General features: G+C 48.5%; 1 protein-coding gene across 3 annotated transcripts in view; it reads left to right on the plus strand.

Annotated features, from left to right (window-relative positions):
• LOC144950911 (transforming growth factor-beta-induced protein ig-h3-like) overlaps nucleotides 1–26,707 on the plus strand; it is a 254,138-nt gene that overhangs the window by 45,325 nt on the left and 182,106 nt on the right. For all 3 annotated transcript variants that reach the window (XM_078881080.1, XM_078881079.1, XM_078881078.1), the window contains exons 5-7: nucleotides 5,725–5,882; nucleotides 7,738–7,893; nucleotides 14,454–14,600. In XM_078881080.1, coding sequence (XP_078737206.1) covers nucleotides 5,725–5,882; nucleotides 7,738–7,893; nucleotides 14,454–14,600 — 461 coding nt within the window. The remainder of the gene's footprint in view (nucleotides 1–5,724; nucleotides 5,883–7,737; nucleotides 7,894–14,453; nucleotides 14,601–26,707) is intronic.

Here is a 26,707-nt window from a genome sequence, read left to right on the forward strand (position 1 = left end):
TTTGCTGCAGAGGTTTGCGCATCGAGACGGTGGGGGGAGGGAGGGGAAGGGGAGGGGGACAAGTGACAGCACCGTCTGCTATCGCCTTGGAACAAAACTTGCGATCGCTGAAGGGCAGGGGGGTCCCCAACCCCGTGCCACGGACCGGTACCGGTCCGTGGACTGTTAGGAACCAGGCCGCACTGCAGGCGCTGAAAGTGGTGAGTCCGCGTGTGGCCAGCCCCCATTATTTGATTATTTACCACTTCCGACTCTGTGTTGTATTACATTACATTTCTAAGTCTACTAGATTTGTGTTTCTATTTAATTTATACCTGATGACGATTGCTTGCGTTGCAATCGAAACGTCGTATGCTAGCATTTAATTTAATTTATTATTTTATCTTTAGACGTCACTTTACCGAAAGATCCAAAGACATAATTCCTGCAGTCACGAAAGCTCCAAATTAAGTTTTATTTACCACTTCCGTCCGCGCCTCATTCCCGCACCGCGCACTTGTCTCAGTCACAGTTGTGGTGAGCCCACAAGCTGCTGACCCCTAGCCAAACAAACGTTGTTGGAGAGTTTCTTTGAAAATGGGGGAAGACCCAATGATGAACCCCCCCCCCCCCCGCGGTTCGTGAATAAATTGTCTTCCACGAAACCGGTCCCTGGTGCCAAAACGTTTTGGGGACCTCTGCTGAAGGGCGTTGGCATCACTTCAGACGGAGCCAAGCGGGTGACATCTCCCACTCGCCGCCGATGGTTTAGCCACGGCTGCGAATGGAACCTCACGTCCGCCAGGCTCACACGGTGCAGTTTCACTACCTTACGTACGCACACATGTCAACCCCTTACCAATGCCCTGCCTTATTACAGACCAACTCAGGCCGTATTGGACACCCCGTGACCCTTCTAAATCTCAACGTTCATCCTACAAAGTCCCATCACAAGGGAGAAACGGGAATTGACAAAACCATTTTTTGTTTTGCCCCTATTGAAACAGCCGTACGCCGTACGGACCTGAAAACTCAATTTGCCTGTACAAGAATACGGGGAAAACCGTATGGGTTGACACGGCATGCGTACATGTGTGTGTGTAGGTTAAACTTCTTTCGCGCCGTACGTACAGATGGCCTTGTGCGAAGACGAATGCAATCAATCATTTTGTACGTAAACTATAGACTAAAACTATTTTTATTTTCACCATTGGTACCTCATTTGCCAGTAAAAAATATGATAATTGGTTTTTTACCCTTTTATCTGGCAACAAAACCTTTTTTACGAGGAGTCATGTTTGCATAGACCACAATACCTGCAGTCATAATGCAAACAAAAAACATAACTCTGATAATGTATGCACTGTCCTTGAAGTTGATTGGTCCACACAACTTCAAGGACAGTGCATACATTATCAGATTTATGTTTTTTGTTTGCATTAGGACTGCAGGTATTGTGGTCTATGCAAACATGACTCCTCGTAAAAAAAGGTGTCAGTTTTGTTGCCAGATAAAAGGGTAAAAAGCCAATTATCATATTTTTATTTTTACCAGGTAAGGCCCACTGAGCTAAGTAGAAGCGATCTGGCTATCAAAAACAATAGCTCAACCAAGTGGCTTAACGTGTGGGAATTGATAACCGCCAAATATTCTTAAGCGCACGTTGATTCGAAATGTGAAGGGGGAAAAACCGGAGGGCACGGAGAAAAATCCACGCGACCATGGGGAGAGAGAGACACACACTCCAAATATACAGCAGGCGTCAGGGTCTGGATCGAACCCATGTCCTCTTGTATTACCAGGCGAGGTAGATTAGGGGGCGGATGAGGGAGTGGATGATTGCGTACGTGAGTGAGTGAGATTGTGGACGAGTGGGCACAAACGATTGAGTGAGATAGAGAGTAAAAACCGGTTGAAGTTTCAAGTAGATTTTTTTTAACAGGTGAACACTCAACCGATTATAGAGAGTGTCATCGGCAAGAGTGGCCTGGATCACGAACATGACAAAAGTTAAAAAAATAAAACAAAATACAGCGATCCAGCAGGTGGAGATCGATGCAATCGGAGCAAAATAACTGCGTCACATTGTCCAGGTCAACGTGGACAACATAACGAAGTGGATGTCTCCGATAACAATAACAATACTTGCAGCTTTCATCATAAAATCTAAAGGCATTTTGCATAAATAACGATGAGAATGGGGGTTGGGTAAAAAGTGTCAAAGGCCCAGAGAATGAAGGCCCAGATAGTTCCACAGAGCGGGTGCCACGGGGGTGAAGGCCCAGAGGGTTCCACAGTGCGGGTGGCACGGGAGAGAAGGCCCAGAAAGTTCCACAGTGCGGGTGCCACTTTAGTGAAGGCCCAGAGACTTCCACAGTGCGGGTGTCACGTGAGAGAAGGGCCAGAAAGTTCCACAGTGCGGGTGCCACGGGAGAGAAGGCCCAGAGACTTCTACAGTGCGGGTGTCACGGGAGTGAAGGCCCAGAGAGTGCCACAATGCGGGTGGCCACGGGAGAGAAGGCCAAGAGAGTTCCACAGTGCGGGTGTCATGGTGGAGAAGGCCCAGAGACTTCCACAGTGCGGGTGTCACGTGAGAGAAGGCCCAGAGACTTCCACAGTGCAGGTGTCACGTGAGAGAAGGCCCAGAAAGTTCCACAGTGCGGGTGTCACGTGAGAGAAGGCCCAGAGACTTCCACAATGCAGGTGTCACGTGAGAGAAGGCCCAGAGACTTCCACAATGCAGGTGTCACGTGAGAGAAGGTCCAGAGACTTCCACAGTGCAGGTGGCACGGGAGAGAAGGCCCAGAGACTTCCACAGTGCAGGTGGCACGGGAGAGAAGGCCCAGAGACTACCACAATGCATGTGTCACGTGAGTGAAGGCCCAGAAAGTTCCACAGTGCGAGTGCCTCTTTAGTGAAGGCCCAGAGAGACTTCCACAGTGCGGGTGTCACGGGAGTGAAGGCCCAGAGAGTGCCACAGTCGTCGGGATGGGTGAAGGGCGGGTTGGTGCTCACAGGCCCTGATAATCAATCATGCAGCAAGCTCGTTAGGAGCGTTACAAGGGCAGTGGTCAGCCTCACGCACCGCCCGCTTCTCCCCGATGTCAGCCGCAAGCATCCAGCCTCTAACGCCACTGTCAAGGGAGTCTCCGGTGGCTCCTTTAAACGTGTCCCTTTGACAGCCAGAGCGTGAGCCTTTTGACAGCCAGTACGGGGAACGGCTTCTACGCCTCTCTTCTGACAGCGTTGGGGATCCACGCTGTCGGCACGACGTTGAGCTTCTCCTGTTGAGGTGGCCACGTACGGCGCGAAGGAAGTTCAACGTGCGTGCATACGCCACGGAACGCTCAAGCCGGGTGCGAGAGCCCTTTGGCATTCGTCGACTCGTGTGCAGGGGAGAAGCGAGGTCACGCTATAACTGTGGTCGTTCATTCAATTTTTTGCCAAACAAATTGGTTAGGCTCGACGATCGTGGCCTTCACTTGTGAACGAAGCGAAACGTTGATTTCAACACAAAACGCGTGCTCTTGATACCTTTGGGGCATCGCGGTGGCGAGAATAACCTTACCTGGTATGCAGGAGGTCGTGGATTAGATCCCGACCCTAATGCCTGTTGTATATTTGGCGTTTGCGTGTTCTGTCCGTGGCCACGTGGATTTTCCTCGGGCCATCCCTTTTTTTTCCTCCACATGTAGAATCAACATCATGCGTTTAGAGTTTATTTCCTGCTGTAAATTATCCACCTGATGATGAGCCACTTCGTTGGGCTATCATTTGTGACCAGGTCGCTTAGCTCAGTGGGCTTTAACTTGTAAAATTAAAATAATCACAGTGTAACAACAAAATTTATATTTTTTCTGGTCCTGGGTTGTAAGTGTAATTTCCTAATTTCTTATGTCTCAAAAGTACAGAATATGGCTATTATTCCTTACAAACTTTGCTTTTGTGACCAGTACATTGATGTTTTGAAATGTACCTATTGGCAATGAGAAAACGTGGTGTGCATTTGTGTCATTCCTTCACAGAAAGTCCTGGTGACAAAAGCAAAGTTTGTGGGGAACAATATCCAATTTTTATACGTTTGAGGCGTACGCAATTAGAAAATAACACTTACTACCTAGGAACAAAAATCGTGTTACATAGTGAAATTATTAGTACAGTTAGTAAGTGAGTTAAACAGCCACAAATGCCAACTTGATGTGAGTTCCTGTGGTGAGACACTCGGTTAGAATCTGAGATGCCGATTTAAGGCAACCTGTTGTATATTTGGCACTTGCTATGTAACTCAATTGGAATCTGAGATGCTGATTTAAGGCAACCACGCGTTCCCAACCTGTGCCTTCCCAGCTCTGGGGGAAAAAAATCAATCCACCCCCCACGCAGGAACGTCTGGGCAATAGCGTGAATCATCGAACGTACGACTCCGTAGAAACGCTGGGCCAGGGGGCAGTGGCGCATACACCCCGCAGGTGTTGGCCGGACGAGGGCTGCATCGCTCTGTGGGAAAGTCGGCTTGCAATGTTCAGGAACAACAACAACAAAAAATTAATCCGTAAAAACTAAGTTTTTCACTATAAATCCTTTATATGCGTGGCATCGGGGCGGCTAGAGTCATCTCGTCCTCTGGCTTGAGATGGCTGCCACCTATGGGTCAGATGATTGTGTGCCAGCATTAACCAATTGGTAAATAAATATTTTAAACATTTTCCCTAAACAGTGTAAAATTTTGGAAAAAAATTTCACAAAAATTCATTGTCATGCACAACGAGTCTGTGTGCAAAATGTAAGCTCGATTGGATCACGGAAAGTGGGTTAAAAAACGACCGGAAGATTTGCACGGTCCTAAACAAGCAAGCAAGCGAACTTAATATAAAGGATTTTAAAAGAGTCATCATCGATGTCACGATCGTCGTGCCAAAAAATGAGTGTGGCGAGCCGCTAAGGTTCGGAAGCGCGATTCGAGCGCTCGCCCGCTTTGCGACAGAAATCATTTGAAGCGCTGCGCTGGAAGGCCCATCGCCCGAAACGTCGCCCGCCGCAAAATTTCTCCTTTCTTTCGAGGTCCGGCGCAGCGCTACCGACGCACGTGCCGAGTTCGCCGCGGGGCAGGAAGTCACTCGCAAGGTGGTCCATAGGGGGCGAGGGGGGAGAGGACTGGACCCGAGTAGCAAACGAGGAACTTCCACCCCTCTCGTCGGTCTTCGTCGTTCGGGGTGAAGGGGAAAGATAGAAATAATTAACCCGTAAAAACAAAGTTTTTCACTATAAATCCTTTATATGCGTGGCGGCTAGAGTCCTCTCGTCCTCTGGCTTGAGATGGCTGCCACCTATGGGTCAGATGATTGCCTGGCAGCATTAAGCAATTGGTAATTAAATATAATATATTTTTTCCTAAAAAGTGTAAAATTTTGCAAAAAGTTTTCACGAAAATTAATTGTCACGCACAACGAGTCTGTGTGTGCAAAATGTCAGCTCGATTGGATCACGGGAAGTGGGTTAAAAAACGACCGAAAGATTTGCACGGTCGTAAGCGCGCAAGCAAGCACGCAAGCAAGCAAGCACGCAAGCAAGCGAACTTAATATTAAGGATTTAAAAAGAGACGCGCGTTGGCCCGAGAGTTCCCCCTCGACCGCTCGGGGCAGAGACTCCGACAACGCTCGCGTCTCGCTGACGACGACCCCCTCGCTGTCCGTGCCCCCCCCCCCAAATCACAATCACCCCCACCTACCCCCCCCCCCCCATAGTCGCGCCTCTCACCAACATCTTCAGCACGCTGGAGGCGCTGGAGGCGAGCAAGTCGCGCGACTTGGTGGCCCGCGCCGGCCTGCGCGCCGAGCTCGAGATGCCCAAGGCCATGACGATGTTCGCACCCAGCGACGCCGCGTGGGCTCAGCTCGACGAGGTGAGACCAACCCCCCCCCCCCCCCCCGTTATCCCCCCCCCCCCGTTCTAACCCCCACATTCTAATCCCCCCCCATTTTAACCCCCCTGTTCAAACCCCCCCCCGAAGTTCTAACCCCCCCGTTCAAACCCCCCCGTTCTAACCCCCCCCCCCCCATTCTAAACCCCCTCCGTTCTACCCCCCCGTTCCAACCCCCCCCCCGTTCTAATCCCATCGTTCTACCCCCCCGCCCCCCATTCTACCGCCCCGTTCTAACCCCCCCCCCCCCCCCCGGTTCTAACCCCCCTGTTCCAACTTCCCGGTTTTAACCCCCTCGTTCTACCCCCCCCCTATTCTACCCCCCGTTCTAACCCCCCCCGTTCTACCCCCCCCCCCCCGTTCTAACCCCCCCTCTCCGTTCTACCTCCCCCCCGTTCCAACCCCCCCGTTCTAACCCCCTCGCTCTACCCCCCCCCCATTCTACCCCCCCGCCCCGTTCTAAACCCCCCCCCCCGTTCTACCCCCCCCCGTTCTACCCCCCGTTCTAACCCCCCCCGTTCTACCCCCGCCCATTCTAACCCCCCCACCCTACCCCCTGTCTCGGATGTGGGGGATGCTCATTCCAGGGGAAACCTTCGCTCTCGGCTGAGGTGTGTGCGCGTGTGTGTTTGCGTATGTGTGTGTGTGCGTATGTGTGTGTGTGCGTATGTGTGTGTGTGCGTGTGTGTGTGTGTGCGTATGTGTGTGTGTGCGTATGTGTGTGTGTGCGTGTGTGTGTGCGTATGTGTGTGTGTGCGTGTGTGTGCGTATGTGTGTGTGTGCGTATGTGTGTGTGTGCGTATGTGTGTGTGTGCGTGTGTGTGTGTGTGCGTATGTGTGTGTGTGCGTATGTGTGTGTGTGCGTATGTGTGTGTGTGCGTGTGTGTGCGTATGTGTGTGTGTGCGTATGTGTGTGTGTGCGTGTGTGTGTGTGTGCGTATGTGTGTGTGTGCGTATGTGTGTGTGTGCGTGTGTGTGTGCGTGTGTGTTGCCCCTCGCACCCCCCCTCTCTCGGCACCTGCGATTTGTGCCTTTTGCCACTCGTCACAGCCCTCTGTGCTGCCGCCGGGCGTCTCGCACGTGGCCCCGTTGCGGAATAGTTTTGGTTCGACGTGGCCTGTCGGGTCCTTTAGAGGTGCCCCCCCCCCCCACAACCGCTCGTCTGATGCCCGGCCGCACACGGTACACTGGGGGGCGGGGGGGGGCACTACCCTCTTCATGCACTCATCAACTCGGACTCAAACGAGCGTCTGGTGCGGTGCGTAAAAACATCGGGCTCGGTGACCCGAGTCCGATTCCCGCTCACGGCCAACACCGGTGACTCCTCTCACTTGATGCGGCAAGCGTGCTGTGACGGTTCCACCTGAAGACGGAAGCTTGTGTTGCCTCCGAAACGTCGTGATTTTTATTTTATTTTTATTTTACTTTTATTAATTTAAATTAAAAAAAATTACCTACGTGACTTTACCGAAAAAAACCTAAGAATATGAACACCGGCGACGATTATCTGAACCGATCCTGGGCGTTACCTTGGTCGACTCAGCCTCAAATGAGTCCCCGGCGCGGTGCGTAAAAACATCGCCGCTGGGGAGACAAAGGCGGCTGGGCGTGGTGCCGGCCACCCACCCCCTCGTGTGCCGTGCCGGCCTTCTTGAACATCGCTACACGGGGGGGGCGATCTTTGTGCGTGCGTTTCGCGAATTTGCGCCAATGAGCCCGGCGGCGACCCGAACCTCGCGATTCGCGCTCGCGGCCCAACACGAAAGCACCCTCGGGTGGTGCTCGGTGTTGCAAACATCGACATCGGGACGAACTTGCGTGCGTTGCGTGCGTGCAGGCGACTCGCAACGGGCTGACCGGGAGCAAGCTGAAGGACGCCCTGCGGAACCACATGGTGGACAAGCGTCTGCTGCTGAGTGATATGCGGCACGGTGCCACCCTGCGCTCGCAGAACGCGGACGGAACCATCAACGTCCAGCACTACGTCAACGGGGTGAGTGCCCGTGCGCGTGCCCGTGCGCGTGCTCCCCCCCCCCCCCCCACGTGGAACGGTCTGTTCAAGGCTGCTGCACGTGGGATCCTTTTGTCTTTTGTGCGCGCGCGCGCGTCGAGGGAGCGGTCTCGTGTGGCGGTTCGCGAGCTGAGCTTCCGACGAAGCGAGTTCAATTGCCGCTCACGGCGACCACCGGTGACGGTTATCCCGCACCGGTCCTGGGCCCCCCCCCCTAGGTCGACTCGGCCTCAATTGATGAACTGACGCGCTTACGTTGTGAACAGGCTGCTTGGACGTGGTGCCGGCCACCCATCCTCTCAGAGTGTACCGTGCCGGCCTTTATAGGTGCTGCCACTCGCTAACAGCGCTTGCCCCGACAGTCTGTAGCAGGCCACGCGGGGGATCTATGTCTGTTGTGCACGCGAGCACCGACAACCTCACGGACACGAAGACAAAGGTCGGCCCCCACGTATAGCCACGAACCGTTACCACCACCACCACAAACAGCCCATTGGAGTGAAGCCCAGTACCCCACGCTGGTGGAGTAATGTGGTCTGGCACGGCATCCCTGGTGCTGTCATTCGCAATGTGATGTCGAAATGGAAAAAAAAAACACGGCGCAAAAATCTGCGGACAGCGACTGCTGCTCTTCCAACCGCCCACATCGCGACCAGCCCAACGCGCGTAGCCCCAACAGCACCAGAAGTACACAGACAAAGATCCCCCCCTGCCACTGTGTAGCCTTCACAGAATGTTGGGGCAAGTGGTGTTAGCGAGCACCTATGAAGGCCGGAACGGCACACGATTGGGGATGGACGTCCAACACCACGCCCGCGCGCCTTTGTCTCCCCAGTGGCAAAGTTTTTACGCACCGCACTGGGTACTCATTTGAGGCCGAGTCGACCTAGGGGAGGCCCAGGACCGGTTCTAATCATCGTCACCGGTTGTTAGTGGCCGTGAGCGGGAATCTAACTCGGGAAGCCTGGTTTGTAGTTCAGAGTAGCGTTAACCGCTCCACGGTTGAGGCTGAGTCGACCAAAAACACCAAACATCACACACACACCACACTGGTGCATTTATTTTCATAGTATTCCGTGCTTAAATAAGTACAACCCAGAACCGGCAGGGTGCACATGATTTAATGGGAAGCTCCAGTAAATAAAGCAGAAATAATACACTTCGACAAAAAAAACAACCACCAATGCCAGCTACAGTAATATACACGTGTGGCACACTCCTCGGCAAAAGTCAACGCGGCTCTCTATACAACCGCGCAGCGCTGAGCGAGTGATCGATGGCAATTCCACATTTGTATGACGGGGCCCAGTCCACCCGGCGACAAAGCACTGTCGACCATTCCCGTGGCTACCCAGCGCATTCGAAGCCACTTTGCTGAAAATGCGAAACTCAAATTGCAAAACAATTGACGGCCGTTGACAAAACGCACGTGGCTCGTGCTCCCGAGTTAAGATGCACAACGTTTTATTTGTACAACTTTGAATCGCACGTCATCGGCACGTGATCTCGCGTAGCTGACGGCAATGTGGCTTTTTTTATTCTCCTTTAACGTAGAATAAGTATTAGGGACCAAATGTCACCGTCCTTCACTGCCATGCCTCGTTGATGAATTGCGTCTTTCACGAACAGAGGTCGCAACCGGGTACGCGATACCCGTACCCGTTTGCGACCCTGGTGCGGCCGGGTACGGGTACGGGTAGACCGTGAGTCACTGGTGAGTCACCGTTTGTCACTCATTTCCCAACGTCTTGTCTCTTCTCACAATTCAAGTTCCTAGAATCAACCCACCCGCGCCTGCAACATGGCTTCATCCCAGAGTTCGCAATCAGGTACCCGATACGGGTACGGCCGGGTACGGGTACCCGTTTGCGACCCTGGTGCGGCCGGGTACGGGTAAGGAATCAAAACCCGTTTGCGTCCTCTGCTCACGAAACAGAACGCCACGACAAAGAAAAAGCGAACTTCTCATTAATCTCTGGTTCCATTGGTGGCAGGATTACATTACTCCAGTTTCAACTTCATTCCGTTTAGCCAGGTGAGATCCAGCATGAGTCTCATGTCCACGAGTAGCCTGGGGTATTAGACTGCAGGGACGGGATGGCGACCGCTGCTGTGTCGTTCAGCGCCACGGTGGCTAGGAGATGTTAACTACCTCGCCTGGTATGCAGGAGGTCGTGGGTTTGATCCCGGCATCACACGAGACATCTTCAGAAGACACCATTGGAACCTAATTTGGCAGTAAAAAATATGATAATTTGTTTTTTACCCTTTTTTCTGGCAACAAAACTGACACTTTTTTTTTTACAAGGAGTCATGTTTTTTGGCATCATCTGGTCCAACTTATGTGAGACTAGGCTCTAAGGAAAGCTGTCTCGGGTGTGGACCAATCAACTTCAAGGACAGTGCATACATTATCAGAGTTATGTTTTTTGTTTGCATTATGACTGCAGGTATTGTGGTCTATGCAAACATGACTCCTTGTAAAAAAGGTGTCAGTTTTGTTGCCAGATAGAAGGGTAAAAAAACTATTATCATCTTCAGAGGAGGCGGATCCGGTAGTTTTGAACGACATGGGCTGATCTCATTGGTTCAGCAGTTTCCACTGCAGGATTATGTTTTTTACGCCTGAAGACGACCGCTTGTGTTGCGATCGAAACGTCGGAATATATAATTTTGTATTATTATTATTATATATTTTTCTACCCTACGTGACTTTACCGAAAGAACCAAAGAGTATGGATTCCTGCAGTCACGAAAAATTCAAATCAAGATTGAGCTGACCTATTTTACAAAATTAATAACCAGACTAAAATGTGGATCATTAGGTCGAGACGCATTCAAAATGTTTTAATATGTCATTATATGAAACCCCCGTCAAAGGTAAACTCTACCGCCATGGTAATTATCCCTTCGGGGCTGATAAAATTAGTGTCCATTTGGGGAGATCGATTTACTGTGGACTCAACAGAACGCCATTGCCTCATGTGGATTTTCCCTCTAAGTAGGACTGCGGAATTTACGCCACCCCCACCTCTCGGCGCCCGCTTCCAACACGCGAGACGCGCCTCGAACTTTGAATAATCACGTCTTAATAACAGCGGCAATTACAATAATCGGGTTCGTTCAAATTTAATTTCCTGCATAATAGAGACGAACGGCGCGATCTGCCACGCATGAGTTGCTGGGTGTGTCGGAGCAGATCAACGCGAGGTTTGTCGCCCGAACAAATTCAGGGGCTTAGCTGCGGTCTTAGCGTGTTGCGGAGGAAAACGGCCGATCAACTCGCTCTCCGCCAAACCGAGGGCATCTGCGGAAGGGGAGAGTTCAATACGCCAGATGTTGTTGCTTCGCAGTAGACGGACACGTGGACATTGCCACCGGTGCGACATTTCTAATCGATCTTGATTTGAAGCTTTCGTGACTGCAGGGATCCATACTCTGTGTGTTTTTCGGTGAAGTCACGTGGGTAGAAAAAATAATAGAACACCACGCAAGACGGTTGCTTGCGTTGCGATCGAAACGTCGCGGTCTATAATTTTTTAATCCTTTATTAAATCCTTTATATTAAGTTCGCTTGCTTGCTTGCTTGCGTGCTTGCTTGCGTGCTTGCTTGCTTTCGACCGTGCAAATCTTTCGGTCGTTTTTTCACCCACTTCCCGTGATCCAATCGAGCTGACATTTTGCACACAGACTCGTTGTGCGAGACAATTAATGTTCGTGAAAAAAAATCCCAACATTTTACACTTTTTAGGCAAAAAAAAAATATTTTACATATATTCAAATAGAACGCACAGTGTAAGAGCCCAGAGCGTAACCCCTCCACAGGCCGTGGCGGAGTAGCGCAGTTGGTAGCGCCCTTGCTTCCCATGCCAAAGGTCGCGGGATCGATCCCCGCGTCCTCCACAGGCGAATATATTTTTAAATCCTTTACATTAAGTTCGCTGCCATGCATATAAAGGATTTATAGTGAAAAACTTCGTTTTTACGGGTTATACTTATATTAAGTTCACTTGCTTGCGTGCTTGCGTGCTTGCTTGCTTGCTTACGACCGTGCAAATCTTTCGGTCGTTTTTTAACCCACTTCCCGTCATCCAATCGAGCTGACATTTTGTACACAGACTCGTTGTGCGAGACAATTAATGTTCGTGAAAATTTTTTTCCAAAATTTTACACTGTTTAGGGAAATTTTTTTAAATATTTAATTACCAATTGCTTAATGGTGGCAGACAATAATCTGACCCATAGATGGCAGCCATCTCAAGCCAGAGGACGAGAGGACTCTAGCCGCCACGCATGTAAAGGATTTATAGTGAAAAACTTTGTTTTTACGGGTTAATTTTTTTCTACCTACGTGACTTTACCGAAAGAACCAAAGAGTGTTTTTTCTAATCGAGTAGTTCGGGCTGACGCTGATGTATTTTTTTTTATTTGTTCGAAGATCTCCCCTCCTGGGTTCAAGCGTGGTGCGCGCCGCGGAAATTTTGATGGAGGAGAAATTCTCGGAAACTCTCACCGAATCGCTTTTTTGGGGGGTTTCGCTTAAACGGGCCCCTGGGCGCTCGCCTTTTGCGTTCCGCTGGAATCTCGCGGTGATTGCGCACCTTGAGCGCAAGCGGCGCTCGGTAATTACGCACATCGGCCCTTGACAAATGTTCCCGTGTGAGATGAAAAATAAAGCTCGCGAAGTTAAATAAATGTAATAAAAATAATAAACATTCACACACGAAAGCTCTTGCCTTTGAAACGGGGAGGGGGGGTGAGGGGGGGGTAATCATAAAAATATGAATTATAAAAAAATATATGTATAGTTAGAAAAATAATTATAATAAATGATAAGTAATATTAAAAATGTAATTAGAAAAGGAATAAAAAATTTAAAAAAAAATAATGATAAACATAACATTAGAATAGAAAGTGATAAGTAATAGTAAAAATGTAATTATGAAAAAGGAATAAATAATAAGGAAATAATTATAGACGATAATAAAATAATAATAAATGATAAGTAATAGTCCAATTTAATATTAAAAGGTATAAAAAATAATAAGGAAATAATCATACAAATATTAATCGAAAATTATAATTAAAAATAGCTACAATAAAAAAATATTTTTCATAAAATAGCAATAATAAAAAATCTTAATAAACAACAATACGACAAAAACAATTACAATAAAAACGCATGAATTCTCGGCGACGCTCCATCGTGTGACCGAGGCAATCGTAAGACGTTGAGCAGCTGACGCAGAGAAATTCGTACGCAGAGAGACATTGGCTGTGTACTCACCCCCCCACCCCCGTACCTTCGATTAGCTCCGTACTCTGTGAAAGAAGTTTGACATACATACGTGCATCAGCGGCGATGGTTAAACAACCTAAACATTTTATTAAGTAAGGCTCACAAACGATCGCTCGACAAAGTGGCTTATCATCATCATCGCGAGGAAATTTATAGTCGCAGACAAATACTCGAAACGCGTGACGTTGATCGTAAACGTGGAGGCAAAAACCGGATGGACCCGGAGAAAAATCTATGTGACCACGGGGAGAGAGAGAGACACGCAAACTCCAAAAATACAGCAGGCGTCAAGATCGGGACCGAACCCACGACATGCTGTATACCAGGCGAGGTAGTTAACATCTCCAAGCCACCGTGATGATGATGAGAGAGAGAGACACGCAAACTCCAAAAATACAGGAGGCGTCGTCAGGCTCGGGATCGAACCCACGACCTCCTGTATACCAGGCGAGGTAGTTAACATCTCACCACTGTGAGAGAGAGACACGCAAACTCCAAATATACAGCAGGCATCGTCAGGGTCGGGATCGAACTTACGACCTCCTGTATACCAGGCGAGGCAGTTAACATCTCCTAGCCACCGTGATAATGATGAGAGAGAGAGACACGCAAACTCCAAATAGACAGCAGGCATCGTCAGGCTCGGGACCGAACCCACAACCTCCTGCACACCAGGCGAGGTAGTTAACATCTCACCACTGTGAGAGAGAGACACGCAAACTCCAAATATACAGCAGGCATCGTTAGGGTCGGGATCGAACCTACGACCTCCTGTATACCAGGCGAGGTAGTTAACATCTCATAGCCACCGTGATAATGATGAGAGAGAGAGACACGCAAACTCCAAATATACAGCAGGCATCGTCAGGCTCGGGATCGAACCCACGACCTCCTGCACACCAGGCGAGGTAGTTAACATCTCATAGCCACCGTGATGATGATGAGAGAGACACGCAAACTCCAAATATACAGTAGCCATCGTCAGGGTCGGGATCAAACCCACCACCTCCTCTATACCAGGCGAGTTAGTTAACATCTCCTAGCCACCGTGATGATGATGATGATGGTGAGATAGACACGCAAACTCCAAATATACAGCAGGCATCGTCAGGCTCGGGACCGAACCCACGACCTCCTGCACACCAGGCGAGGCAGTCAACATCTCCTAGCCACACCAGCACGCGACAACGTCTCCGACGTGCAGTGACGACGGTGCCTTTGTCTCGCTCGCGAACCCCTGCAGATCGTGACGGTGAACTGCGCCCGGGTACTGCGTCCCAACTACCTGGCCACCAACGGCGTGGTTCACCTGGTGGACCGCGTGATCGCGCCGCTCACTCGCAGCGTCCGCGACATCCTCGAGACAACGGAGAGCCTGGGCACACTGAAGGTGACGGCGGCGCGTGGGATCGGGGCATCGGGAGACGTTAACGAGCGTGGCGCAAGAGGTGACCTTGCCCATCCCTGGTGGGCAAAGTTGCGATTTTTTTGGGGGGGGGAGGGGAGAGCCCCCCTTGACAAAACGACCGTGCGAGTACAAATTAAATATTGGGGGGGTGGGGGGGTCCCGCCTCGCCCATCGACGCACCCCCTGGGCTGATGATGCCTTTACTCCGACACCGCTTGGTGCACGAGCGAAATAAGTTTGACGTGCTCTCTGGTTTTAGATTTGATGCTTTCGTGACTGCATGGATTCGTACTCTCAGGTTTTTCGGTAAAGTCACGTAGGTAAAAAAATAAGTAATAAAAACGTAATTGAAATAATAATAGAAATTTCTACAAATATAATTGAAATAATAATAGAAATGTCTATTATTATTATTTCAATTGTAATTTTATTATTTATTTTTTACCTACGTGACTTTACCGAAAAACCTAAGAGTATGTGCTCTCTGGTTCTTTCGGTAAAGTCACAGAGGTGGAACAAATAATGAAACAAACACGACGTATCGGTCGCAACACAAGGGTCCGTCATCACGATGAAGGACGCTTGTGTAGTTTAAATCCTTTATATTAAGTTCACTTGCTTGCTTGCGCGCTTACGACCGTGCAAATCTTTCGGTCGTTTTTTAACCCACTTCCCGTGATCCAATCGATCTGACATTTTGCACACAGACTCGTTGTGCGTGACAATTAATTTTCGTAACATTTTTTTCCGTAACTTTACACTTTTTAGGAATTTTTTTAAAATATTTAATTACCAATTGCTTAATGGTGGCAGGCATTCATCTGACCCATAGGTGGCAGCCATCTCAAGCCAGAGGACGAGAGGACTCTAGCCGCCACGCATATAAAGGATTTATAGTGAAAAACTTTGTTTTTACGGGTTAATTTTTCTCTTTTTGTCAACGTGACACTTTTTTGCTGATTGGCCGTGTCGGGTGGTGGAGGGTTACGACACATTTATAAATAACGCGATCTAACCCAAAAACGTTTATTATGGACAAATAATCTAAATATCCTGAACGAATGCCGCACTGCGGAGAGACCTACATGCCGCAGTGCATTGACAAGTGGGCCGTACGTGTAAATACAACAATCAATTACAAACATCAATTAATATAATAATCAAATGAGTGCAATGGTCTTCTTCCTACGGCTGACGTTCATGTACAACTTCGGTTCTTAACTTTGACTGCAACCTTGCACCCCTTTGGTTCATAGCCATTAAATGAAATGTATGATGTTAATCAATACATAGGCGTTTAATGAAACAAAGTAAGTAGTTGCACACTCGTGGCCCGTGCTTAAATTGTGCTTCGATGATTTACCTTCTGAAAAAATCTGGGCAGAGAAGGCATCTCGCATCGCCAGGGCTGGCACGCACCCAGGTTCAGAACCACTGCTCTGTGGTGCAGTGTTAGTCTATGGGCAGTGTTAGTCTATGGGCAGTGTTAGTCTATGGGTAGTGTTAGTCTATGGGCAGTGTTAGTCTATGGGTAGTGTTAGTCTATGGGTAGTGTTAGTCTATGGGCAGTGTTAGTCTATGGGCAGTGTTAGTCTATGGGCAGTGTTAGTCTATGGGCAGTGTTAGTCTATGGGCAGTGTTAGTCTATGGGCAGTGTTAGTCTATGGGTAGTGTTAGTCTATGGGCAGTGTTGAGTCTATGGGCAGCATTAGTCTATGGGCAGTCTTCTTGGTTCTTTCGGTAAAGTCATTTAGACGCTGTCTTATCGACAGACATGTTCTTCACCTGAGGACGGCTGCTTGCGTTGTGGCCGAAACGTCGTGAGAATTATTTTATTATGTTTTATTTTTATTATTTTATTACTTCCCTTCTACGTGACTTTACCGAAAGAACCAAGAAGATGAATCCCTGCAGTCACGAAAGCTTTAAATCGAAATTTATGGGCAGTGTTGAGTCTATGGGCAGTGTTGAGTTTATGGGCAGTGTTAGTCTATGGGCAGTGTTGAGTCTATGGGTAGTGTTAGTCTATGGGCAGTGTTGAGTCTATGGGCAGCGTTAGTCTATGGGCAGTGTTGAGTTTATGGGCAGTGTTGAGTTTATGGGCAGTGTTAGTCTATGGGCAGTGTTGAGTCTATGGGTAGTGTTAGTCTATGGGCAGTGTTGAGTCTATGGGCAGCGTTAGTCTATGGGCAGTGTTGAGTTTATGGGCAGTGTTGAGTCTATGGGCAGCGTTAGTCTATGGGTAGTGTTGAGTCTATGGGCAGTGTTGAGTCTATGGGTAGTGTTAGTCTATGGGCAGTGTTGAGACTATGGGCAGCGTTAATCTATGGGCAGTGTTGAGTTTATGGGCAGTGTTAGTCTATGGGCAGTGTTGAGTCTATGGGTAGTGTTAGTCTATGGGCAGTGTTGAGTCTATGGGTATTGTTAGTCTATGGGTAGTGTTAGTCTATGGGCAGTGTTAGTCTATGGGCAGTGTTAGTCTATGGGTAGTGTTAGTCTATGGGTAGTGTTAGTCTATGGGCTGTGTTAGTCTATGGGCAGTGTTAGTCTATGGACAATGTTAGTCTATGGGCAGTGTTAGTCTATGGGCATGTTAGTCTATGGGCAGTGTTAGTCTATGGGCAGTGTTAGTCTATGGTCAGTGTTAGTCTATGGGTAGTGTTGAATCTATGGGACAGTGTTAGTCTATGGGCAGTGTTAGTCTATGGGTAGTGTTGAGTCTATGGATAGTGTTAGTCTATGGGCTGTGTTAGTCTATGCGCAGTGTTAGTCTATTGGCTGTGTTAGTCTATGGGCAGTGTTAGTCTATGGGCAGTATTTGTCTATGGGCAGTGTTAGTCTATGGGTAGTGTTAGTCTATGGGTAGTGTTAGTCTATGGGCAGTGTTAGTCTATGGGCAGTATTTGTATATGGGCAGTGTTTGTCTATGGGCAGTATTTGTCTTAAGGCAGTGTTAATCTATGGGCAGTGTTAGTCTATGGGCAGTGTTAGTCTCTGGCAGTGGTTCTTAATCTTTACTGGAGCCTGCACCCATTTGGTTCTCAGAAAGGGCATCTCGCACCCCAGGTTAAGAAGCACCACTGGTATAGGGCCACAGCTGTGATTTGACATCTAAGTGGTTGATGATCCTCTTGATTGCGGACTCAGGGGGAGCAGAGTGGTGAATCATCGCTGCTGTGATGATGCCTCCACATCTTCCTCCCTCCTCCTCCTCCCTCCTGCTCCCTCATCCTCCTGCGTGTTTGTGAGTCTGGCTTTGAGTCCACATTTCCACGCTCCCACGTGTCTCTTCTGGGTCGTGATCACAGTCGCCGCGCACTGCCAGAGAGTTTTTAATTTTCCATTTGTAACAACAACATCATCATCATCAGTTTAACACGTAGGCTTTCGCGGCCAATATTGTTCTTAGTAAAGGTTTTTGAGTTAAATCGCGTTATTTATAAATGTGTCGTAACCCTCCACCGCCCGACACGGCCAATCAGTAAAACACGTGTCACGTTGACAAGAAACAATAGTTCACTACTTTAGCCCACCGGTGTGTTGAAGAGTGAATCCACAACATTTACAATTTTTGAGTACAACGATTCGCTGGTTTTTACATCCAGCATCATCGCGCAATTTGCCAGAATGTTTCATTAACGTGACAAATCCCGGGCTAATCGTAGGTGCATGGGAAGGACAACAAACTATGGGTCTCTGTGTGAATCTATGGGTCTCTGAGTGAGTATATGGGTCTTTTCATGAGTCTATGGATCTCTGTGTTAGTCTATGGGTCTCTGCGTGAGTCTTTGGGTCTCTGCGTGAGTCTTTGGGTCTCAGCGTGAGTCTATAGGTCTCTGTGTGAATTTATGGGTCTCAGCGTGAGTCTATAGGTCTCTGTGTGAATTTATGGGTCTCTGGGTGAGTCTATGGGTCTTTGCGTGAGTTTATGGATCTCTGTGTTAGTCTATGGGTCTCTGTGTGAGTCTATGGGTCTCTGCGTGAGTCTATGGGTCTCTGCGTGAGTCTTTGGGTCTCTGTGTGAGTCTATGGGTCTCTGCGTGAGTCTTTGGGTCTCTGTGTGAGTCTATTCGTCTCTGCGTGAGGCTATGGGTCTTTGCGTGAGTCTTTGGGTCTTTGCGTGAGTCTATGGGTCTCTGCGTTAGTCTATGGGTCTCTGCGTGAGTCTTTGGGTCTCTGTGTGAGTCTATTCGTCTTTGTGTGAGTCTATGGCTCTCTGCGTGAGTCTATGTATGTACGTAAGTTGAACTTCTTTCCCGCCGTACATTGCCAACCGCGATGGCAGCCCAGCAGCCACGGCTTTGCGGACCGCCAATTTTTCCCATTTTCATCTCGTCGAATCAAGAGTAAAATAACAATGAAAACAACACCTCTCCGTGACGCATCGCTTTAGTTAATTGCAAATGCAGCGCACGCACGCGGGTTACGCACAACCAGCGTGCTGAAATAAGTGCCCACTGACTGTAACCGTGACGTTAATTTATTTAGTTTGCACTTCGTTTTAGTTTACACTTCGGTAAAGTTCGGAGGCGACAAGAAAGGGTGACGAACGGGGACGCGAGCAACAAGGTGCGGGTTGGTGGGGGTTGTCGGTTGAAGCAGAAAAAGAAGGGGTGTGGAGCTAATTATGGCAAATTTCTCGGCATTTTATGGTGAACGAGGGGAGGCGAAAGATTGGGGGGCTGGGGGAGGGGTCGCAGTGTTTGCGCACAGACGGCCAGATTTGATTCATGTTTTTTGTTATGGTTTTTCCGGCCAGCTTTCCGATGAATTCCCCCACGTCAAGTGGGTGGCAAAGGCACAAGCGGTCGAATTCCGCTTGGAGTCGGAACGTTTTTAGAGCGTGAATAGTGACCGCCCCCCCTCCCCCTCCTCCCCATCCTTCCACCGAGAGCCCGGCTTGTTCGTTGTTTTCTTCTCACATCAATCAAGCGCTCGCTCTTCGGCCGTCTGCATCCCAGGCGTCTCGGAACTGGCCCAGTTGCGGAATAGCTTTGGATCGACGTCGAGCCCGTTGGTGGCTAGGAGATGTCGACTACCTCGCCTGGTGTGCAGGAAGTCGTGGGTTAGATCCCGAGCCTGACGCCTGTTGTATATTTGGAGTTTGCACGTTCTCCCCGTGGTCACGTGGATTTTTCTCCGGGTCCTCTGGTTTTGCCTTCCACATTCAGAATAAACATCACGTGGTTAGAAGAATTCGCTGCTATAAATGTCCACATGATGGGCCACTTTGTTGAGCTGTAATTTGTGGCCAGGTCGCTTCTGAAAAAAGAGCGACATAGCACAGTGTGGCTTACCTGGTAACATAAAAAAAAATGGAAATTATGGAATTAAAAATAGTTTCTCGTTTTTTTTTCATAGATCAGATTTTGTCTCGCCACCACTCCCAGTTATTGAGATGTGACCACGTTTTTCTCAACACTTCAAATCGGCGGCTCTAAACCACAAAACGGCCACACGTTCAGTTCCTTTGAGCTGGTGGTCTGGAGGCGAGGCTGTGTAATAAATTAAATCACGACGTTTCGGGCGCAACACAAGCGTCCGTCATCAGGTGGGACAACCACAGCAAGAAACACTTGCTGAAGTGGCAAAAATATTCCTTTCTTATGAGTTGAGAAGTGGCCAAATGGAAAGTTGTGACAAGTGGCCCAGTGGGTAGTTTGACAAGTGGCCCAGTGGATAGTTTGAGAAGTGGCCCAGTGGATAGTTTGAGAAGTGGCCCAGTGGATAGTTTGAGAAGTGGCCCAGTGGATAGTTTGACAAGTGGCCCAGTGGGTAGTTTGACAAGTGGCCCAGTGGGTAGTTTGAGAAGTGGCCCAGTGGATAGATTGAGACGTGGCCCAGTGGGTAGATTGAGAAGTGGCCCAGTGGATAGATTGAGACGTGGCCCAGTGGATAGATTGAGAAGTGGCCCAGTGGGTAGATTGAGACGTGGCCCAGTGGATAGATTGAGAAGTGGCCCAGTGGATAGATTGAGAAGTGGCCCAGTGGATAGATTGAGACGTGGCCCAGTGGGTAGTTTGACAAGTGGCCCAGTGGGTAGTTTGAGAAGTGGCCCAGTGGATAGATAGAGAAGTGGCCCAGTGGGTAGATAGAGAAGTGGCCCAGTGGGTATATTGAGAAGTGGCCCAGTGGATAGATAGAGAAGTGGCCCAGTGGGTATATTGAGAAGTGGCCCAGTGGGTATATTGAGAAGTGGCCCAGTGGGTAGATTGAGAAGTGGCCCAGTGGGTAGTTTGACAAGTGGCCCAGTGGGTAGTTTGAGAAGTGGCCCAGTGGAAAGTTGTGAGAAGTGGCCCGTGGATAGTGGTCTGTACTGCGGTCCCCCAGTCCGGATTTGGATTCTCAACTCACACCCAATATCATTGGCGAGTAACATCGGAAGCATCCATGGGCAATCCCCCTTCACCAACCTGATTTGGCCAGGTATAGGGGAGATCTACGTCCAGCAGTGAAATGACCAAGGGGCAGAACATCATCATTATTATTATTATTTAAATACAACAACCATAAATTAATATACATCTTAGCAAAAAAGGTGAGCAGTGTTCGCAATTGCGATTTAGCTTTTCACCTTGGCGCTCGAGTAACAGTTTCAAAATCCAGCGGCCCGGATTTGTCGCGCAGGCTGGGAGTGTTTTTTTTCCGCGCAAATTGCCTCTGTGAGAAAGAAGCGAGCACATTTCGTAAAGCCGGCGTATCAAGTTTTCGGCCCATTTTCCGAGTTGATAGATGTTTGTTTAGAAGCGGGAACTGTATATAATCGCGGCAGCAGCGTACGATTACGTTAAATGTACCATGCAAAGTATATTTTTCCATCCACGCGCAATTGAAGCTACAATATTTTTTGTTTTATCCACTTCACCCCACACCCACCAACACTGCCCCCCACCACCAGTTTTATAATCTAAAGTCTCCCCGCGACGCTGGAAGCGCGAGAGATGATTTTCCCCACGTGGTAACCATTGAGAAGTTCCGCCTCCTTGAGCGAGTTTTTTTCCTTCCAAATTGAAGGCCAAAAACACGGGAGGGCATGACACGGGTGGAAATAATTGCGAACATCCATTATTTTTCTTTGGCCCCGGTTGGGATATTTAGACCAGAGGCTTCGGCTAAACAAGCGGAGACGTCGCCGCACAATCATTGCCGTGCGCACGTGTAATAAAAAAAACCCCACATTTTAACAAAAACATTTTTTAATATATTACATTCGGAATGAACACATTTCCTGTCGAGTCACATTTGTTAAATCTCTGCACGGCAACTGCCTCCAAGATTATTATTATTATTTTCATGTTTTTTTCTCCTTTGTATTCTTTGGGTCTTTCGGTAATGTCACGTAAATAGGTTATGAATTCCTGCAGTCACGAAAGCTTTCAGTCAAGATTTTCTCCTTTGGTCAAACACGAAGGCAGCTGGCGAGTTATCAAGACGCCCTGCCACCACGACCACCACCTCCAAGCATCCATCTCCTGTTGCACCCTCAACAACAAAAAAAAACACAAAGCCCGTTTGTTGCTGTTTCTCTGAGTCCTTTTCTCGAGCCACTCAGGAGGCCAAAAGTGGTCTCTCCTACTCGTTCGTCCGGGCCTCCCTGCGCCGCCCAACTCCCTCACCAGCCTACAGAGGCACCACGAACCCTGCACGGATGCTCGGCTCGTGAAGACGACTCACGCAAACTGTTCGAGCGAAGGTTTGAAAAAAAAAACAAGAAAATCCACCGGCGCTGGCTTTTTTTCTGAAATACGGGGCTCTTTTCGCAGTTAATTTGTCTCTTTAATGGGTGGCTGTCGCCAATGTATAAAGACAAAGATGAAGATCCCTCCTCCCCCACCGTGTAGCCTTAACAGACTTTTGGGGCAAGTGCTGTTAGCGAGTTGCACCTATGAAAGCCGGCACGGCACACGAGGGGGTGGGTGGCCAGAACCACGCCCGACCGCCTTTGTCTTCTCAGTGATGATGTTTACACACCGCACCTAGGTACTCATTTGATGCTGAGTCGACCTAGGGGAGGCCCAGGACCAGTTCGGATAATCGTCACTGGGGTTGACCGTGAGCGGGATTCGAACTCGGGGCGCCAGGTTCGTAGTGCAGCGCTATAACTGCTACACTACCGCTCCCCACACACACACACCACACACCACACACACACCACACACACACTCCACACACCACACACATACCACACACACACCACACACACCACACACACACACCACACACACACACCACACACTCCACACCACACACACCACACACACACCACACACACCACACACACACACCACACACACCACACACACCACACACACACACCACACACACACTCCACACACACCACACACATACCACACACACACCACACACACACCACACACACACTCCTCACCACACACACCACACACACACCACACACACACACACCACACACACCACACACTCCACACCACACACACCACACACACACCACACATACACACCACACACACACTCCAGACCACACACACACCACATACACACCACACACACACCACACACACACCACACACACCACACACACACACCACACACACACACCACACACACACTCGACACCACACACACCACACACACACCACACACACACACACCACACAAACCACACACACACACCACACACATACCACACACACACCACACACACACCACACACACACTCCACACACCACACACATACCACACACACACCACACACACACCACACACACCACACACACACTCCTCACCACACACACCACACACACACCACACACACCACACACACACACCACACACACACTCCACACCACACACACACCACACACACACCACACACCACACACACACCACACACACACCACGCACACACCACACACCACACACACACCACACACACACCACACACACACCACACACACCACACACACACCACACACACACCACACACACCACACACACCACACACACCACACACACATGCGAAATTCCACAGAGGGAGCGGAGCATCTGTGTGGTAATTGTTGAAGATTTTTTTTATATATACATAACCATTATTTTATCGTCATTAAAGAACCCAGAATAAACAGTGTGAATTTCAAAGGAAGGTGAACACGCGTAACAAGCGTGGTGTAATACACCATCGAGATTAGGGAACGGGATCTCTCTCTGCCCTCCCGTGGTAGTGCTAACGATCAGGAGCCGTGTGTGTTTAAGGGGGGAAGTAATTGTGGCATTCTTACTTTTTCTGTAAAGCCTCCAGATAGAAAAATGTAATCCATGACAATGGTTGTTTTTTGTTGTTGTTGTTGTTGGGTTAGATCGCGTAAATATAAACGTGCCTTCGAACCCCGCCACCACTCGACACAGCCCAACTGGAAGGTTTGTCGCTTGAATAAAACGTGCGAAATTCGTTTCTACTTCATCGCCTGATGAGTCTGGTTGTAAACGCCGGTGAAACGTCACAGACACTCAGATGGTAAATTACGTGGGTTTATTCTCCAACACGCCGACGTGCTAAAGTAGTAACTAATTACTACCCTTTGGGTCATTCGGAAAAGTCACGTGAATAGAAAAATAATTATTATAAAAGAATAATAATAACAAATCACGACGTTTCGATCGCAGCACAAGCAATCGTCTTCAGGTGAAACAAAATACAGCAGGCGGACTGGTGAGGCAGGAAGAAATATAGCGAGAGAGTTACTGCTTTTTAGTAGCTAATTGACACGTGATAATTGGTTCTTTACCCTTCTATCTGACACTGTCAGTTTTGTTGCCAGATAGAAGGGTAAAAAACCAATTATCATATTTTTATTGGCAAATGAGGTTCCCATAGTAATTGACACGTTTTGTCATACGTGACAAACATTACTGATACGGCTGTGTCGGGTTGTGGCGCGTTAGCGACACGTTTATATTTACGAGATCTAACCGCTCAAAAAATGTATAATAATATTGGTCGCGAAAGCCCACTGCTGCTAATACTACGTATTTAAAATAAATGTTGTTCAAAGTTCAACGTTCAACCGCAACAAACAAAAAAACATGAACAAGAAAACATCTTAAAGTGACTATGTGCAAACAGAAAATCCAAGAAAAGACAGCAAAATATTGCAGAAAAATCACCGTACACCAACCCTGTGCAAATATCCCAGTGGGATTGCAAGTCAAACAACAACCACAAGACAACTTAGATTAAGGCCATCAGTCTATCTCTGTACTACAACAAACAAACATGGCCAAACCAAAGAACTTTTCGAAAATCACCAAAATAAAGCCATAAAAGCAATGAAACAGTAGTCAGGAACTGTGACCGAATTTTCACAACACGCGAATGGGCCTGGGCTTGTCCATGGGCTGGCAACCTGCAGCTCCAAAGTCACCCGCGGCTCTTTGAGGGCTGCTTTCTAACGATGTTTATTGAAGGAACGCTGTCTCGTATTCCGTACCGTGTCAACCCATACGGTGTAGCCACAGTGCCGGATTATCCTCATAGCACAAGTAGCTACACAATGCTACGCACCCCGCAATTTCAAGGATCCCGCGCTAAATGCTTTCAAGCTATCAATTCCGGTTCAGTGATTCTGCACTTGCTCTATTACTATAGTACTGTACTACCTTCAACTTTTACGAACGACTGGGTGTTTAAGGTTAGCGATTTGTCCTATTATCTGGCTGTATAGCAAATGAAAAAATACAATTACTTTACTATGCAAGTAACACATGCGTGTTTTAATATTTACGTGTTTTTTTTTTATTAAGGCCCTTTTATAACATACGCTACAGGCCCCACACTAGCTTAATCCGGCACTGTGTACCCTGGATTCTTGTACAGAGAAATTCCGTGTTCAGGTCCATACGGCGTACAGCCGTTTCAACACAGGCAACCCCCCCCCCCCCCCCATAATTTTTGTCTATTTCTTCGTTTCTCTCCTTGTGATGGGACTTTGTAGGATGAACGTTGAGATTTATAATGGCACGGGGTGACCAATAAGATCTCAATTGGTCTGTAATAAGGTAGGGCACTGATAAGGGGTTGCCAGGTATGTAGTGGTGAGTGTTGGAGTGGTGAGTGTACTAGTGGTGAGTGTACCAGTGGTGAGTGTAGTAGTGGTGAGTGTTCTAGTGGTGAGTGTACTAGTGGTGAGTGTACCAGTGGTGAGTGTAGTAGTGGTGAGTGTTCTAGTGGTGAGTGTACTAGTGGTGAGTGTACCAGTGGTGAGTGTAGTAGTGGTGAGTGTTCTAGTGGTGAGTGTACTAGTGGTGAGTGTTGGAGTGGTGAGTGTACTAGTGGTGAGTGTACTAGTGGTGAGTGTTGGAGTGGTGAGTGTACTAGTGGTGAGTGTACCAGTGGCGAGTGTACTAGTGGTGAGTGTAGTGGTGAGTGTGGTGGTGAGTGTAGTGGTGAGTGTGCTAGTGGTGAGTGTACTAGTGGTGAGTGTTGGAGTGGTGAGTGTTCTAGTGGTGAGTGTACTAGTGGTGAGTGTACCAGTGGTGAGTGTACTAGTGGTGAGTGTACCAGTGGTGAGTGTAGTGGTGGTGAGTGTTCTAGTGGTGAGTGTACTAGTGGTGAGTGTTGGAGTGGTGAGTGTAGTAGTGGTGAGTGTACCAGTGGTGAGTGTACTAGTGGTGAGTGTAGTGGTGAGTGTACCATTGGTGTGAGTGTACTAGTGGTGAGTGTACTAGTGGTGAGTGTACCAGTGGTAAGTGTAGTAGTGGTGAGTGTAGTGGTGATTGTATTAGTAGTGAGTGTAGTAGTGGTGAGTGTAGTGGTAATTGTACTAGTGGTTATTGTACTAGTGTTGTTTGTCTATTTTTTGTGTTTCTCGCTTGTTATGGGACTTTGTAGGATGAACCTTGAGATTTATAATGGCACGGGGTGACCAATAAGATCTGAATTGGTCTGTAATAAGGTAGGGCACTGATAAGGGGTTGCCAGGTATGCGTATTCACGCGTGTGCGTGTATGTATGTAACGCTGAACTTCTTACGTACCGTACGTGGCCATCGGTGTCAATCGGAGTTGAGTTTCTTTTGTTGTTACTGAATTCTTTAAACAATGCCTCTTCTCGT

The sequence above is a fragment of the Lampetra fluviatilis genome, chromosome 60 (genome assembly GCF_964198595.1).
Source record: "Lampetra fluviatilis chromosome 60, kcLamFluv1.1, whole genome shotgun sequence".
Taxonomy (NCBI): domain Eukaryota; kingdom Metazoa; phylum Chordata; class Hyperoartia; order Petromyzontiformes; family Petromyzontidae; genus Lampetra; species Lampetra fluviatilis.